Here is a 16,743-nt window from a genome sequence, read left to right as displayed (position 1 = left end):
TTTTTAAAGATGATCTCTGAGATTTATTATCAATTATCCCTTAGCTTAATTTAGCTTTTTTTTTTAAATTATCTCTGAGATTTCTTATTAATTATCTCTGAGATTTCTTATTCATTATCTCTGAGATTTCTTTTTAATTATCTCTGAGATTTATTATCAATTATCCCTTAGCTTAATTTAGCTTTTTTTTTTAAATTATCTCTGAGATTTCTTATTAATTATCTCTGAGATTTCTTATTCATTATCTCTGAGATTTCTTTTTAATTATCTCTGAGATTTCTTATTAATTATCTCTGAGATTTCTTTTTAATTATCTCTGAGATTTCTTATTCATTATCTCTGAGATTTCTTTTTAATTATCTCTGAGATTTCTTATTAATTATCCCTGAGATTTCTTATTAATTATCTCGTAGATTTCTTATTAACTATCTCTGAGATTTCTTATTAATTATCTCTGAGATTTCTTATTAATTATCTCTGAGATTTCTTATTAATTATCTCTGAGATTTCTTATTTAATTAAATTATCTCTGAGATTTCTTATTAATTATCTCTTAGCTTATTTAGCTTTTTTTTTCTTAAATTATCTCTGAGATTTCTTATTTATCTCTGAATTATCTTTTCTTAGATTTCTTATTTTTTAAAAAATTATCTCTGAGATTTCTTATTAATTATCTCTGAGATTTCTTATTAATTATCTCTGAGATTTCTTTTTAATTATCTCTGAGATTTCTTATTAATTATTAATTATCTTAGCTTAGAATTTTTTATTATCTCTGAGATTTCTTATTAATTATCTTGAGATTTCTTTTTAATTATCTCTGAGATTTCTTATTAATTATCTCTGAGATTTCTTATTAAATTATCTCTGAGATTTCTTATTTTCTTATTAATTATCTCTGATTATCTCTGAGATTTCTTATCAATTATCTCTGAGATTTCTTTTTAATTATCTCTGAGCTTTCTTATTAATTATCCCTTAGCTTAATTTAGCTTTTTTTTAAAATTATCTCTGAGATTTCTTATTAATTATCTCTGAGATTTCTTATTAATTATCTCGTAGATTTCTTATCACTTATCTCTGAGATTTCTTATTAATTATCACTGAGATTTCTTATTAATTATCTCTGAGATTTCTTATTAATTATCTCTGAGATTTCTTTTTAATTATCTCTGAGATTTCTTATTAATTATCTCTGAGATTTCTTATTAAATTATCTCTGAGATTTCTTATTAATTATCTCTGAGATTTCTTATTTCTTATTTTTATTATCTCTGAGATTTCTTATTAATTATCTCTGAGATTTCTTATTAATTATCTCTGAGATTTCTTATTAATTATCTCTGAGATTTCTTATTTCTTTCTTAATTATCTCTGAGATTTCTTATTAATTATCTCTTAGATTTCTTATTAATTATCTCTGAGATTTCTTATTAATTATCTCTGAGATTTCTTATTAATTATCTCTGAGATTTCTTTTTAATTATCTCTGAGATTTCTTATTAATTATCCCTTAGCTTAATTTAGCTTTTTTTAAAAAATTATCTCTGAGATTTCTTATTAATTATCTCTGAGATTTCTTATTAATTATCTCTGAGATTTCTTATTAATTATCTCTGAGATTTCTTATTAATTATCTCTGAGATTTCTTATTATCTCTGAGATTTCTTATTAATTATCTCTGAGATTTCTTATTAATTATCTCTGAGATTTCTTTTTAATTATCTCTGAGATTTCTTATTAATTATCTCTGAGATTTCTTATTAATTATCTCTGAGATTTCTTATTAATTATCTCTGAGATTTCTTATTTAATTATCTCTGATTTCTTATTAATTATCTCTGAGATTTCCTATCTCTAATTATCTCTGAGATTTCTTATTAATTATCTCTGAGATTTCTTTTTAATTATCTCTGAGATTTCTTATTAATTATCTCTGAGATTTCCTATTAATTATCTCTGAGATTTCTTATTAATTATCTCTGAGATTTCTTATTAATTATCTCTGAGATTTCTTATTAATTATCTCTGTAGATTTCTTATTAATTATCTCTGAGATTTCTTATTAATTATCTCTGAGATTTCTTATTAATTATCTCTGAGATTTCTTATTAATTATCTCTGAGATTTCTTATTAATTATCTCTGAGATTTCTTTTTAATTATCTCTGAGATTTCTTATTAATTATCTCTGAGATATCTTATTAATTATCTCTGAGATATCTTATTAATTATCTCTGAGATTTCTTATTAATTATCTCTGAGATTTCTTATTAATTATCTCTGAGATTTCTTATTAATTATCTCTGAGATTTCTTATTAATTATCTCTGAGATATCTTATTAATTATCTCTGAGATTTCTTATTAATTATCTCTCAACTGTCTTATTAATTATCTCGTAGATTTCTTTTTAATTATCTCTCAACTGTCTTATTAATTATCTCATTATCTTTAAGCGTTCTTACTTTTTTCTTAGTTATACATATTTGTAAGATTCCATAATCCCGATAATTACAAGTAACCTCGAGTAGACATACATACAATGTAAATATTGATATATTGATTTTTGAAATGGGTTTAGAACTATACATACAGGTGCATTATCTTGAACATGACACCCTAACTTAAAAACTGTACTGATTAATAATTGAAATTAGTTATGAAATTTATTTTTATTTTTTTAATTTTGATTAGCAATAGTCACTTAGGTTCTGTTTTGTATTCCTGTCTGAGCACCCTTTATTAATCATTGTACTTAAACATTTGATGTTTGCATGAGAATTGTTTATTTATATACTTTGTTGTTTAGTTTACTAACCAAATCTTATTTGTGTTACCAGAATTAACTGAGTTTTGATAGGATCTACATGTGATTTCATCATTACTTATCTGCTTGCATAATTGATTTTGTTTATTATTATATTGATAATTGTAAGATCCATTAACTAACCATTTCTTCATTTTCTAATTTCACAATTACAGGTATCATCAAATCAAAAATTGTTTTAAATACCAGAATCTATACAGATAAGGTGACATTAAGATACAGCAATCCGTTTTGTCATTAACACCAATCTCATATATATATATATATATATATATATATATTTACTATTCTATGACTTAAAGATAAGGTCAGTGTCGATGATGTGCTGTGATCATGTCAAGTGAAATGTTATTCAGTTGTTTACCGGTATGCTTTGTTGACTGTGAGATCAAGACTTCTGTTGTTGTTGATGTTTTGTTGACTGTGTTATCAAGACTCCTGTTATTATTGGTGCTTTGTTGACTGTGAGATCAAGACTCCTGTTATTATTGATGCTTTGTTGACTGTGAGATCAAGACTTCTGTTGATGTTGATGTTTTGTTGACTGTGAGATGAAGACTTCTGTTGTTGTTGATGCTTTGTTGACTGTGAGATCAAGACTTCTGTTGTTGTTGATGTTTTGTTGACTGTGTTATCAAGACTTCTGTTGTTGTTGATACTTTGTTGGCTGTGAGATCAAAAAGACTAATGGTGTTAACACTGTATGGAATGTGGTTTACTAAAGTTAATTCAACCATATTGATTTATTTATCATTTAATTGGATGAAAAAAATATTTACCTGATACAGTAATGGGTTGAAGTACTTAGGTCATCCTGTTTATTGTAATGAAGGTTGATCAATTTAAGAATTACTGATATAAATATCAGTCAAAGAGAAGTATATCAATTTCATATCGATTACAGTTTTAAATTGATTTGTTAAACCAATATGGGTACTTAAAAGACAGCTTTCGGCGTTACATCTGTCTCAAGCTGATGTATATTTAAAACTGTCTTACAACACTGTTTTAAAAGGAGGAAAATTTCATGGCTACACGGTCTGTACATGATTAATACAACCAACAGAGTGATACACCTGATATGATCAATGGGTGGTGCATTTTCTATAGGTTGAACTGAAGGTGGCTATGGCTGATGCTGTTACAAAGCCGCCCCTCTCAGGGGCGAGCATTTCTTGTGACACACCAGCGGGAGAAGCCATTAGACCCGGGAACCAGATTGTATCCATAATCACCATGTCGCCATGCAAGACACTCGATAATTTGCCCATATCCCACAAGGTCACCATGGGAACGGTATGGACATGTGATATCCCTTGAGATTTGTACATCCTGCGGTTGTAGACTTATATATTCGTTGATAGTACTGTGGCTTTTTGATAATCTGCGCATTGGGAAACACAACACATATATCTGTCAAAAGATTATTCAACATCCAAGTTATTAATAATAGTAAAATATATAAATGAAAATAATAATTATAATTTATCGTTATTTACAGTCTTTTTTGTCTTTTTATCTGGTTTTGTAATATAAAGAGAATCTGATCTGACTTTCTGTTTTTGGCGTTTAAGGTCATTCTGCAAAATTTCATATAGTAGATGCCTTCAAATTGATTAACTAGTGATGTAATATTTTACTGAAACAAGACCATATATTTGTGCATCACAATAGTCAATTATGCTAAATTTAAAAAAAGTTCGGGGAGAGCTTTTGTGTTGCCATGTTACCTGATATTTGCTAGAGACCTATGCTACAGTTGTTGGTATGGACAGACTATTTACTGTTATGTAGCGTAACATTGACCCTTTCTTACCTTGGAATCAAGGAATCGATTGCTAAGTTCCTTTGATTAGCGTTGTTGATATATCAGTTGGGAGAACATCCTTACTATTGTCTGCACGCACCGACTGTATCGGAATTGGTGATGGGCTAACTGCTTCCATGTGATTCGATTGGCTAGCATGTATTTATGTAGTTCATTTTAATATATTACTCAATATTTTTTTGATAAATGATACATGGTGAAATCATTGTTTTTGTATAATGACTCTTAGTAAAAATAGCTGTAATGATAGAATCCCTTTATTTTCCAGGCTGTGGATTATGCATGATGCAGGCTATGTTTTATACAAAGTTAAGATGTGATCTTAAATCTAAATGGCATAAAGATGCTGCAGATATGCAGGTCATATTAACGACAAAATGTTTTGTCTTACGTTGTAGGTTTGTCGCAAGAGTAACCTTTTATAAGCATCCATGTAGGAAAAAGACACAATATTTTTGTGTCTGTGTTGGTGCGGAAGGGCTTAAATAGTCAAAAGTTTTTTTTTTTTTTATTTTGCATATGTATATCAAATACAGCCCTAAATGTTTCATCAGCATTATATACTGGTTCTTTTCAGAATAAACAGCTGCTGGGAACATTACACAATGTCAACCATTATGACACAGTGTCTAATGTAGGTAGCGGAACACATTTCTACTGCACTACCTCTAACCTGCTTCGTGTAACCATCGTGTCGTCTGCACTGATTGAAACAATTTCGATTTCATTCCTATTTGCAGCCTGAAAATGCAGTAATAAACAAAAGAACTAAAATAAAAGTAAAACGAAAAAAGAAGCTCGAGTCGAACACGTGAGTGTGTCATTTAAGGCTTCAGTAGAGGGAACGAAATGCAGAGTTATAAAACACTCGCCAAACATGTATTTTAACAACATGAAAAACAGCGAGCACTAATAATATTCTTGTATAAATGTTGTAAAATCGTCAGGGAGATATATTATGTATCTTCTCGTCGTGGTTTTGTTCCCGAAAGAAGCATTGATGTTCAAGAACATTATGGCTAGATGTATTATTTCATTGCCATCAGCTTTAATGTACGGGGTCCAATGATCGCGGATCAACCTAGAGTGTAACATGACCCAACGTTCCACCAGCCAGATACTAAATGATCGCGGATCAACCTAGAGTGTAACATGACCCAACGTTCCACTAGCCAGATACTAAATGATTGCGGATCAACCTAGAGTGTAACATGACCCAACGTTCCACCAGCCAGATACTAAATGATTGCGGATCAACCTAGAGTGTAACATGACCCAACGTTCCACCAGCCAGATACTAAATGATTGCGGATCAACCTAGAGTGTAACATGACCCAACGTTCCACCAGCCAGATACTAAATGATCGCGGATCAACCTAGAGTGTAACATGACCCAACGTTCCACCAGCCAGATACTAAATGATCGCGGATCAACCTAGAGTGTAACATGACCCAACGTTCCACCAGCCAGATACTAAATGATTGCGGATCAACCTAGAGTGTAGCAAGACCCAACGTTCCACCAGCCAGATACTAAATGATCGCGGATCAACCTAGAGTGTAACATGACCCAACGTTCCACCAGCCAGATACTAAATGATTGCGGATCAACCTAGAGTGTAACATGACCCAACGTTCCACCAGCCAGATACTAAATGATCGCGGATCAACCTAGAGTGTAACATGACCCAACGTTCCACCAGCCAGATACTAAATGATTGCGAATCAACCTAGAGTGTAACATGACCCAACGTTCCACCAGCCAGATACTAAATGATCGCGGATCAACCTAGAGTGTAACATGACCCAACGTTCCACCAGCCAGATACTAAATGATCGCGGATCAACCTAGAGTGTAACATGACCCAACGTTCCACCAGCCAGATACTAAATGATCGCGGATAAACCTAGAGTGTAACATGACCCAACGTTCCACCAGCCAGATACTAAATGATCGCCAGATGTTTACATGGTTGGATTTATCAATGCATATTATTTCTTACCAGATAATGTTCATTGGGAAATTTTCTAGACTTAGTAATTTGTAGGATAATTTAGTTTGCGTTTTTGCTTTTTAATATCTATAATTAAATGTAAAATAGTTGCTGGTTTGAACGTTGTTTGATAGTTATTGATATTCCACAGTTTCCTGTGTGTCGGTCAAAAAGTGACTCTTGAATACCGCTCAGCGAATTAAACTAGCTTCAACCTTACTCAAGTGATCTGAATTTAGATTTGATCTATACATCTAAACAAACCATTAGGATGAATGTTTAGAAGTCTGAAACTGTATGATTTCCGAGAAGGAGGCGCTGTTGATTCAAGACCTTCAAGTTTCTGTATTACCACCGGAAAGTTGTGTCTGTACATATGAACATGAAAAAAATAAGTGAAATTATTGATAAGAATATGTGAATTGCGATAGATATTTCGAATTTTTTGGGAAACAAAAACAGAATTTATTAACGTTATATGTCTAAGTCATTCACTAAAAAGAGAACATGAATGTTAATTTACAATGGTGGACGTTATACAAAACTAAATGAAAATACAACCGTCAACATGTCTGTACACTAAACGTAATTTTCTGTTCGTCTACTTAATAATGACAGAAATGACACGAATTTCAGACACATTTCGATAGCGAAATTATGACCTGATCGTATCTAAATATCTAACTATTTATTAAATATCTAAATACCTAATTGTACAATAAGAAGAATGGTTGAAATTTCTGTGCGGTCCATTCCACAAATGATGAAAGTAATTCTCAAGCATTTTGACCGAAAATTAAAAGAAATATTGTTTCCAAACACAGATGTTATATTTCACTGTAAAATACATGCAGTGTAATCTCTTGTTGGAACTTCCAGCTGTTGTCTCTTAATTAACATTTTGTTCCAATAAACTTTTTGTTAATCATTTTACCAGAATGTATTTGTTAATGTGTAATCTCAATATTACACATTAACAAATACATTCTGGTAAAATGTCCCCGTATTTATTAAATGAATGCGTGCATGTATTATATTTTCATTCGTACTCTTGAAGTTTAATATATTGTGACAGCACAAAATTCATGCTTGAGCATGAGAACGCTTTCATGAATACGGGCCCAGGAGTTAAAAAGGTGTTACTTCATACATTTGCATATTGCATAACGATATCATCAATTAGACCTAATATACAGCCAAAATAGGAATATTATTATATCTGATCATAATCTCATCTTCAATGTGTATTCTGCTAAAATCAGAACATTGGTATTGTATTACAAAATATTCTTGAATTATTTCCCATCCATGTATCTATGTATTATACATATTTTCTGATCTCTCATTCAGTTTACTGTAATGGATTCTCAGTGATATGGAAATGTTTCACAAATGCATGTTGTATGTAAGATAATTTACATAAATATGACTTGGAGAAATAGACAGGCATTTGTACATGATACAAGAATATGAAAATGTAAGCGTTACAGTCCTTTACATTGGATATAAGACTTTTCCAAATAATATAATTTGTTTAGATTACGGATTGTACGTATAGTATTCTAGCTAGAACAAATCCAACAAGCATCTCATACTTCTCAATTTCGACGCTTAATATTGACCCTCGATATTCGCAACTTGACCCAGATACACCCTATCCAATCAAATTCCTGCTAACATTATGTTTAAGTTCACATTAAGTTCACTCATTCAGAATTCAATGCCTTTTACAAAGTTCACTAACATCCAAGCATCGGTTTGAAATGTACTTTTACCTTCAATGTCTGCATATAATCCTTGTTGTTTATAGATACTAGTAAGCTAGATACAAGCTTCATCTGCCATATTTAAACATTGTGTTTATATATATTATGTGTGTCCAACCAGTTTTGAATGTGTGTAAAGCCTGTTTATAGTTTTATTTTCAGACATTGATTTTGTCATCATCTGAAAATGATTGTAAATGTAGTATATTTGTACTTTTTTGGTTTTTTAAAACTTTATGATTAACTATTCTGAAATATCAACTTATTATTCTGTTGTTTTTGGTAAAATTGTCGGTATCGGCTCATTTTTAGATATGTAAAGTTGTGAAATTTCTAGATTCTGTAACATCTATCTAACTTTAACTCCTGGATTTTCTCGGTTTTTAATTTGTTGATATTGCTTCAATATGAATGTGTTCGTACATATTTGTATTTTTTTTCTTTAGGATTACAACAGTACCACAAATTTTATCAAGACACCGGCGCAAAAGGAAAAAGCAATTAATTTCTTTGCAGCACTGCGGATTCCGGTAAGCACGATATCACTATTGGTTTGTTTAATTGTATAATACTAAATAGAAAACAAAATTATTATTGTGTCTTTATTGATTTGTTTAACTTCAGACATCATGTTTGTTTGTACAAGTGTAATTCTGCAAGGCCTTGAAGTCCTATAATTATTATTACCTGTTTAATTATCACACGTAATAATTGATTTTGTTTGTCATTGAAACTACATGTAAGATACATATTATGGTTGATATATGTTTTCACACAATGTGTAGATTTGAAATTAAAAGTTTGACAGATCTTTATTAGTGTTATTATCTGAAGAAATGTGTTTAAAGATAACACAGTGTACTTGAATTTCCTACAGTTTGATATATATTTTACATTACGTTATGGTGTACAGGGAGTGGTGGAATTTTCGATATGTTTGTTCTTCGCAAAACTTGTAAGCTACACGTTTCTCTTCTGGCTGCCAAAGTACATCAGCAGTAAATGTAAGTATGACAGAACTTTAAACGATGTTATTTTCAAGACATTTTAGTTTTCTGTTCTTCATGTCATCTGACCTGAAGAGTCTAGATGAGCTATAACCGTTGTGTGGTGTCTTCTTTGTTTACCCTGTATAAAGTTTTCATTCAAACCACCTCATCTTTATAGCCAAAAGGCCGAGGTTGCTGCTATGGGGCATGCTGTATGCTAGAATGAAGGACTACTAACTGTGTTCAAAGGAAGATTTTAATATGTTTTTACATTTCTGCAAATAGCAATTAGTATTTGAAGTTCACCACAAATAACAACCATCTAGATTGAGAGAAACATACCTGTCGAAGGCTACATATAGCATAATTTAGTAGATTAAATGGCTAAATAAATGCAGGCCTCTTTCATCTGTCACCAAGTATACATATAAACCCTAGAGGGGGCAAATTTGCAGCAAATTTCACTTTATGTAGGAACTCTCAGATAAGAAACGAAATCCCAGTGGTTCATTGGCTGATTTATATACGCGAGTCCTTCAGTAGAGTTAGCATGGAGAAAATCATCAATGAATGATATTTTGCCTAAATTTAATATTAAAGTAATTTTATTTGTCTCGTCATTCTAACAAGCTTTAAGATTTTGATCAGGTGGTAATGGGTACATTCTCTTGACAAAATTAGAATTTGATATGATTTGTTATATAATCAAGGTGATATCTCCTAAAATGTCTATAATTTAAACACATACCGTCTCCTTGTCTGAATTTTATTTACCGACACATAAAACTGATACAGTATTGAGTCAATAAATTAACAATATATCAAGCATTCGTGTGCTCTATGTTCCACATTTTAAAATCATTCGATTAGATGCATTGTTTAGAACAAAGTCATGAACTTGAAGTTTTTCTAACATTACCATATATATAATGACATGATTTATTGAATTATGGGGCATCGCCCATCAAGATTGATATTTTTTCATCACTTTGGATTTACCTCAGACACTTCCTATGCTTCAAAAATTAGACCCTTACATTTCCTGGGGAGTCTGAGAGTTAGGAAACAACTGTATGGTGCAGATTAAAACATTGTTTGGATCTACTTTGTGTAACACATTGATTGAAAGAAGTTATTCACTTGTGTTTCTTGTGTGTAATTTTTTTTTACATTTTTCTGCTTTGTTTTAAAATATCTTAAAATGACCCCTTCTACTGCATGTTCAAACTGGAACTCTTAATTGTAATTTTAATATTAAAATGATAAAACTGATGTAAAACACACATGTATGAAGTTCAATAGGCAGGGAGTACCTTGCTCAGTATATCGGGAAAAATGTATTAATGATTTATTTTCTTCATTATAACATAAATATTCGGTAATTTCACATCAATTTGTAATGATCTTAAGATTCGTTTGAGTTGTGATGTTGGCGATACTTATCGTTTCAATATTGAAAATGTTTATATGATATTCAGAACGAAATGATTAGTTTATTCCTTTTTTTCTGACAGCTGATATTGATGCTGAGAAGGCTGCCGATCTGTCAACACTCTTTGATGTCGGTGGCATATTTGGTACTAATGTCTATTTCTTACCATTTTCCTTTTAACAACCTTTTTTAATCTCTTTAAAAGACAGCCACTAGGTGGGTCTATGCTGCAAACGAATTTGTTCTAATATATATAAAATGTAACCCTGTCACTTTGAAATGGCAAATTCCCAAAATAGCACCTGAAGAGTATAAATCAGTGTTTATGTAAAGTTGTGAAAGTTATGTGGATAAATGAAAGGTCAATTAACCATTCGTGATGTTTATATAATTAAAATGCTTTAGAAGCCCTGCAATACAATTACTTCAACAACTGGCATGATCATTATAATAGATCTATGATATGACGGACATTATGTTAAATGAACATCTTCCTGCTATTTCCCTAATTTGATAAAGAAACACCTTTATAGGTTCACGATAAATAAGTGTACAATGTTCATTCATATTTAGCCGTGTGGAACTATATGTTCTGCGTAATCATATAAGGAAACATTTCAACAATTACCCTACTCGTATCACCACATTTACATAACATCACGTAACAGTGTAACAACAAACACAGGACAGGTGACGTACATATTGGCAACATAGTCGCGCACAAGTTCGCACGCATGGCATACATAGATTCCTTAAAATCAAGCAGCACATACTTGAGGATATAACACCTAACAATTTTCTTATAAAGTCTCATTTTACATCAATGACAAGTCTCCAAAAGAGGAAACAAATGGACAATTCAGTAAACGTCGTTTTTGGCTTCACTTTATCCAATTGTATGTTTGTATTGAAAGGTGCTATTAACTTTCGTACAATTATATCTACATGATGAACAGTGCATCATCACACCCTAATTGATGTATCCATTGTTAAATAGGGGGTATAGCGGCAGGCTTACTTTCCGACTACACAGGAGCAAGAGCCACCACATGTGTTATACAGCTGATGTTAGCTGCGCCAGTGGTACGTGTTTATGACAGGCTTGATAACATTGTGAATGATTCTTGTCACCATCTATGATATGAATTTACATGGTAATGTATTAAATGTTCCATTTACCTGGTAAACATGGCTGTCATTTTCGTTAAGATTGTTCCTAATTAACAATGCGACACACGATTGACCAAGGTTTACCGTGAAAGTGTCGTAGGTGACTTATTCTAATGTAAATACCGGTATGTTTCCAGGGGTCGCCGACTATTTTTCCCCTTTTTTCAATATTTAAGACTTTGAAGTAATTATTTTCCAAAACGGTAACTACGCTATGTATTAAATTTTTTGTAAAAAGTTCATTCTGCAATCTTCAAAATAAGGATGTACACGTATAGATAAAGGTTTGTCAATATGTCCAGACGGCAGTTGTAAATATCAGTCTTATGTAATAATACATAAAATATTCTGCGACTCTTAAGGATTTCAGTTGTAGTAAAGTACGGTATATATTTACCGTTCGTGGTCGTTTTCAATGCAATTAAAATATTTAGTGGTCATTATATAACTATGTTTAGGACTGGTAGAATATGATCGTCACACATTTTAATGACGCCATAATTGATTCAAATGACGCCTTATCAGTCTGGACTGTAAAGTCATGTATTTTCATGGGACTCAAATTTCGGAGGTTTTTCATAATGATTTTTTTGTGGACATTTCGTTTTGTTGAAAATAAAGCTCCATAAACTTATATTTATTTTTACTGTGCGTAGGTATGCAAGTTTGTAAAATGTAATGCATCAGGTAAATAAATTCCCAATGTAGACAGCCCAGTTTCAATTTGTGTAAATGTTTGTTATTAACAGAAATCGACATGTGTATTTTTTTCAGATGTATATATATAACCTTTATGGAAGCATCGACCTGGCTCATAGTATAGGTAGGTAAACTTGTATTGTGTAACAAGAATATGTTGTAGAGTGAATTCGAACATACAAAAAAAAATATGTTCATGTGTCTTTTATAACATACACTGAAGTATTTTTCATTGGCTGTGTCAGTCAAAAATCAATGGTAGTATCATATGTACAGTGACATAACCTTATGTACTGAATCTGGAGCAACAAATGGATGACACTATTATATTGTGACCTCCGTATTTTAGTTTAACACATGGGTTTTCTGAATCGTGCGATATAAGGTGTCTTATTAAGTTACGTGGAAAACGTTTCATGATGACCTTTTACAAATGCTATTTAACATTTTCTGTTTCTTGTGAAGATATCCTGAATCGTTTTCAATAAAGATTTATAAAAAAAACTTCCCTGACTAGAGATGAATCGAAATTGTGAATTAAACGATCTCCAACCCCAAGGGGCATATGAACCTTGGCTTAAAAGGGATCAAATTGACTCAAATTTCAAAAATCTTTTCAACACCTAGATGTGTTAGAATTAAAGAATAATCATTGATGATAATGGGATAAACGTTAGTACAATTTATATATGAAAATGCATTTTGTAGCATTTATATTTAGTTCGTTCATACGCTCGGTCAGAATAGTTAGTGTAGTATGACAGTTTGATGGTATGCGCAGATTGACCCTGATCCCGCCTCTCCCACATACACCCTCTGTGGTTAGTGGGCGGGGCAAAGAAAGGGTAAAGTTGATTTCAATTTCAAAAGTCTTCTCAACACCAAAATATGGTACTTTAATTTGGTTTTGTCAATGACAGTAATTATTTGTTATTTAATATACCAAAGTGTCATTGAATATTTGACTGAATAGGCATGTAGAATTTGGGTGGAAAAGTCATAATGTGAAGTACACATCTCTTAGAACTATTTTGAATTTTGGCTTTTTTAGGGCTCTCTCTTCTCTGTGGATTCATGGTTAATGGCCCGTATGCCTTAATAACTACTGCAGTAAGCGCTGACCTGGGAACACACAAAGTCTTACAGGGTAATTCCAAGGCACTGGCTACCGTCACAGCAATCATAGACGGTACCGGAAGTATAGGTAAGTCCTTCCGTGTTACGATAAGACACCGTAACGGACATTGTTGCACTGATCTGTGAGACATATTTGAATTGGAGGATTTAATTTCAAATCTAATACTGCAAGACAGCTGGTTTCGGCCATATTCATTTTACTGTATTCATCATAGACTGGTGGGTTTTGTTAAGTCGCCTTATTTTCTGCCTCCATTATTGCAGATGATTGGGATCTTGATGTATTTCTTGCTAACACGGCTACATAAACCCAGTTTTATGTGGCCGGCTATCCACATTTAGTTAAATTTTGATTGCATAGATATGAGTGGTGTTTGTGAATAAAAATGTGTATGCTTATACTCAGGTCTGATAAATGGTAATTTGTATTTAAATTACCAAGTATTGATGGTTGGATGAACAGTTTTTACGCACTAGCTTGTCACCTTGACGGCCGCAGTTTGATTCCCTGATCGGAAGTAAAAAGAAGTGGAATTACTGCCCGACCTTTATGGAATTTTATCCGATTTCATCCGACTTTGATATCGTACAGTATCTGAAAGAATTATCAATATAAGTTGGTTGGTAACCCGTATGAAAGTACAGGTGTGGGAAGATAGGGGTTATGGTTATTGCAGTAGACAGAGGTATAAGAACACGAATTCATTGAGGTCACCTACTTTCCATAATTGACACAATGGTCAGAAACCATACACCTTTGAGTGTGGCGTATTCACACCACTTACCTCGGTTAATTTTGAGTTCGTACTGCTCACCTAGGTTAGTGGCAAGTGCATATCGCTCACGTAGATGGGTAGCGCGTACATATCACGCTCAAAGTTGATACCACTCACCTAGGTGAGAGGCGAGTACGTCCTGTCCACCAAAGTGGATGGCCAATACATTCGACTCTCGTACGTGAGTGAAGATTACTTTACCAAATCTAACTTTATACACAGCTCGCCTTGATAGGTATCCATACTAAATTATGCTTTCTGATGAATCTTTTAGTCACATTTTGTTTGGTTCAATTTTTATACAGAGGTTTCCCATTGAGGAATCAAATCTTAGATCTAAGATATTACACCCTATAACTTTTATGACTATAATCCCCAGGTGCTGCTATTGGTCCACTGCTGGCAGGTATAATTGAGACAACAGGCTGGAACAATGTCTTCTATATGCTGATTGGCTCCGATATTATATCGCTCTTGGTAAGCCTAACTATAGCCTCACAGCGAGAAATCCCCACTATTCTACAACGGAACCGCTCTTTACGATCTGTTACATTTCATAGACGTCTTTTCATTGGCTTTGTAATGTTTACATATTGTGTGCTTCTTTTCGGCTTCATGCGAAGATACAGGGAAAGTTAGTATAATCACTGACATGATGTTATATGATATGCAGATCACATTTGTTATTTTGATTGCGAAAACATGTAATGGGAAAGAGTTTATATCAATACTCAATATTCAGTTTGAAGATTAAAGTTAAACGGGTATATAACTCATCATTCTCATCATACTAGTTTTATCACCAGTTTTATCTGTCAAATTGTATTATCCCATAGGTACTAAAGTAGTGTATGGTTGAGTGTAACAGTATCTTTAACGACCCATAATGTGATGTTTTCTGATGTACTATTGAATGGTATAGTTGTGGGCGAAAGTAACAGTCACACAATGTGATGTTTACTGATGTAACAGACACACAATGTGATGTTTTCTGGTGTAACAGACACACAATGTGATGTTTTGTGATGTAACAGACACACAATGTGATGTTTACTGATGTAACAGACTCACTATGTGATGTTTTCAGATGTAACAGACACAAAATGTGATGTTTTCTGGTGTACTATTGAATGACATAGTTGTGTGTGACAGTAACAGACACACAATGTGATGTTTACTGATGTAACAGACCCACAATGTGATGTTTTCTTATGTAACAGACACATAATGTGATGTTTTGTGATGTAACAGACACACAATGTGATGTTTTCTGATGTAACAGACACACACTGTGATGTTTTCTGATGTACAATGGAATGGTATAGTTGTGAGTAACGGTAACAGACACACAATGTGATGTTTTCTGATGTAACAGACACACAATGTGATGTTTTCTGATGTAACAGACACACAATGTGATGTTTTCTGATGTAACAGGCACACAAAGTGATGTTTTCTGATGTAACATACACACAATGTGATGTTTTCTGATGTACTATTGAATGATATAGTTGTGGGTGACAGTAACAGACACACAATGTGATGTTTACTGATGTAACAGACATACAATGTGATGTTTTCTGATGTAACAGACACACAATGTGATGTTTTCTGATGTAACAGACACTGTGATGTTTTCTGATGTAACAGACACACAATGTGATGTTTTCTGATGTAACAGACACACAGTGTGATGTTTTCTGATGTAACAGACACACAATATGATGTTTTCTGGTGTAACAGACACACAATGTGATGTTTTCTGATGTAACAGACAAACAATGTGATGTTTTCTGATGTAACAGACACACAGTGTGATGTTTTCTGATGTAATAGGCACACAATATGATGTTTTCTGGTGTAACAGACACACAATGTGATGTTTTCTGATGTAACAGACAAACAATGTGATGTTTTCTGATGTAACAGACACACAGTGTGATGTTTTCTGATGTAATAGGCACACAATGTGATGTTTTCTGATGTGACAGACAATGTGATGCTTTCTGATGTAACAGACACACAATGGCGATGTTTTCTGATGTAACACACGTCATGTGATGTTTTCTGATGTACTATTGAATGGTATAGTTGTGAGTGACGGTATCTGTAACACACACACAAA

The 16,743-nt window shown here is 32.5% G+C and overlaps 1 protein-coding gene across 2 annotated transcripts in view; it reads left to right on the top strand.

The window, feature by feature from the left end:
- LOC132544012 (glucose-6-phosphate exchanger SLC37A2-like) overlaps positions 1-16,743 on the top strand; it is a 56,941-nt gene that overhangs the window by 36,759 nt on the left and 3,439 nt on the right. Inside the window, exons 10-17 of one of the 2 annotated variants that reach the window (XM_060207569.1) lie at positions 5,233-5,289; positions 8,862-8,945; positions 9,329-9,419; positions 10,919-10,981; positions 11,834-11,919; positions 12,781-12,829; positions 13,757-13,909; positions 14,998-15,095. In XM_060207569.1, the coding sequence (XP_060063552.1) occupies positions 5,233-5,289; positions 8,862-8,945; positions 9,329-9,419; positions 10,919-10,981; positions 11,834-11,919; positions 12,781-12,829; positions 13,757-13,909; positions 14,998-15,095 (681 nt within the window). The remainder of the gene's footprint in view (positions 1-5,232; positions 5,290-8,861; positions 8,946-9,328; positions 9,420-10,918; positions 10,982-11,833; positions 11,920-12,780; positions 12,830-13,756; positions 13,910-14,997; positions 15,096-16,743) is intronic. The other variant, XM_060207571.1, reaches the window with a different exon arrangement.

Source organism: Ylistrum balloti, unplaced genomic scaffold, assembly GCF_031769215.1.
Source record: "Ylistrum balloti isolate Yb309-2 unplaced genomic scaffold, AGI_CSIRO_Ybal_v1 Utg369774, whole genome shotgun sequence".
Classification (NCBI taxonomy): domain Eukaryota; kingdom Metazoa; phylum Mollusca; class Bivalvia; order Pectinida; family Pectinidae; genus Ylistrum; species Ylistrum balloti.
Note: the sequence above shows the minus strand (reverse complement) of the source record. Positions and strands in the feature narration are given on the sequence as shown.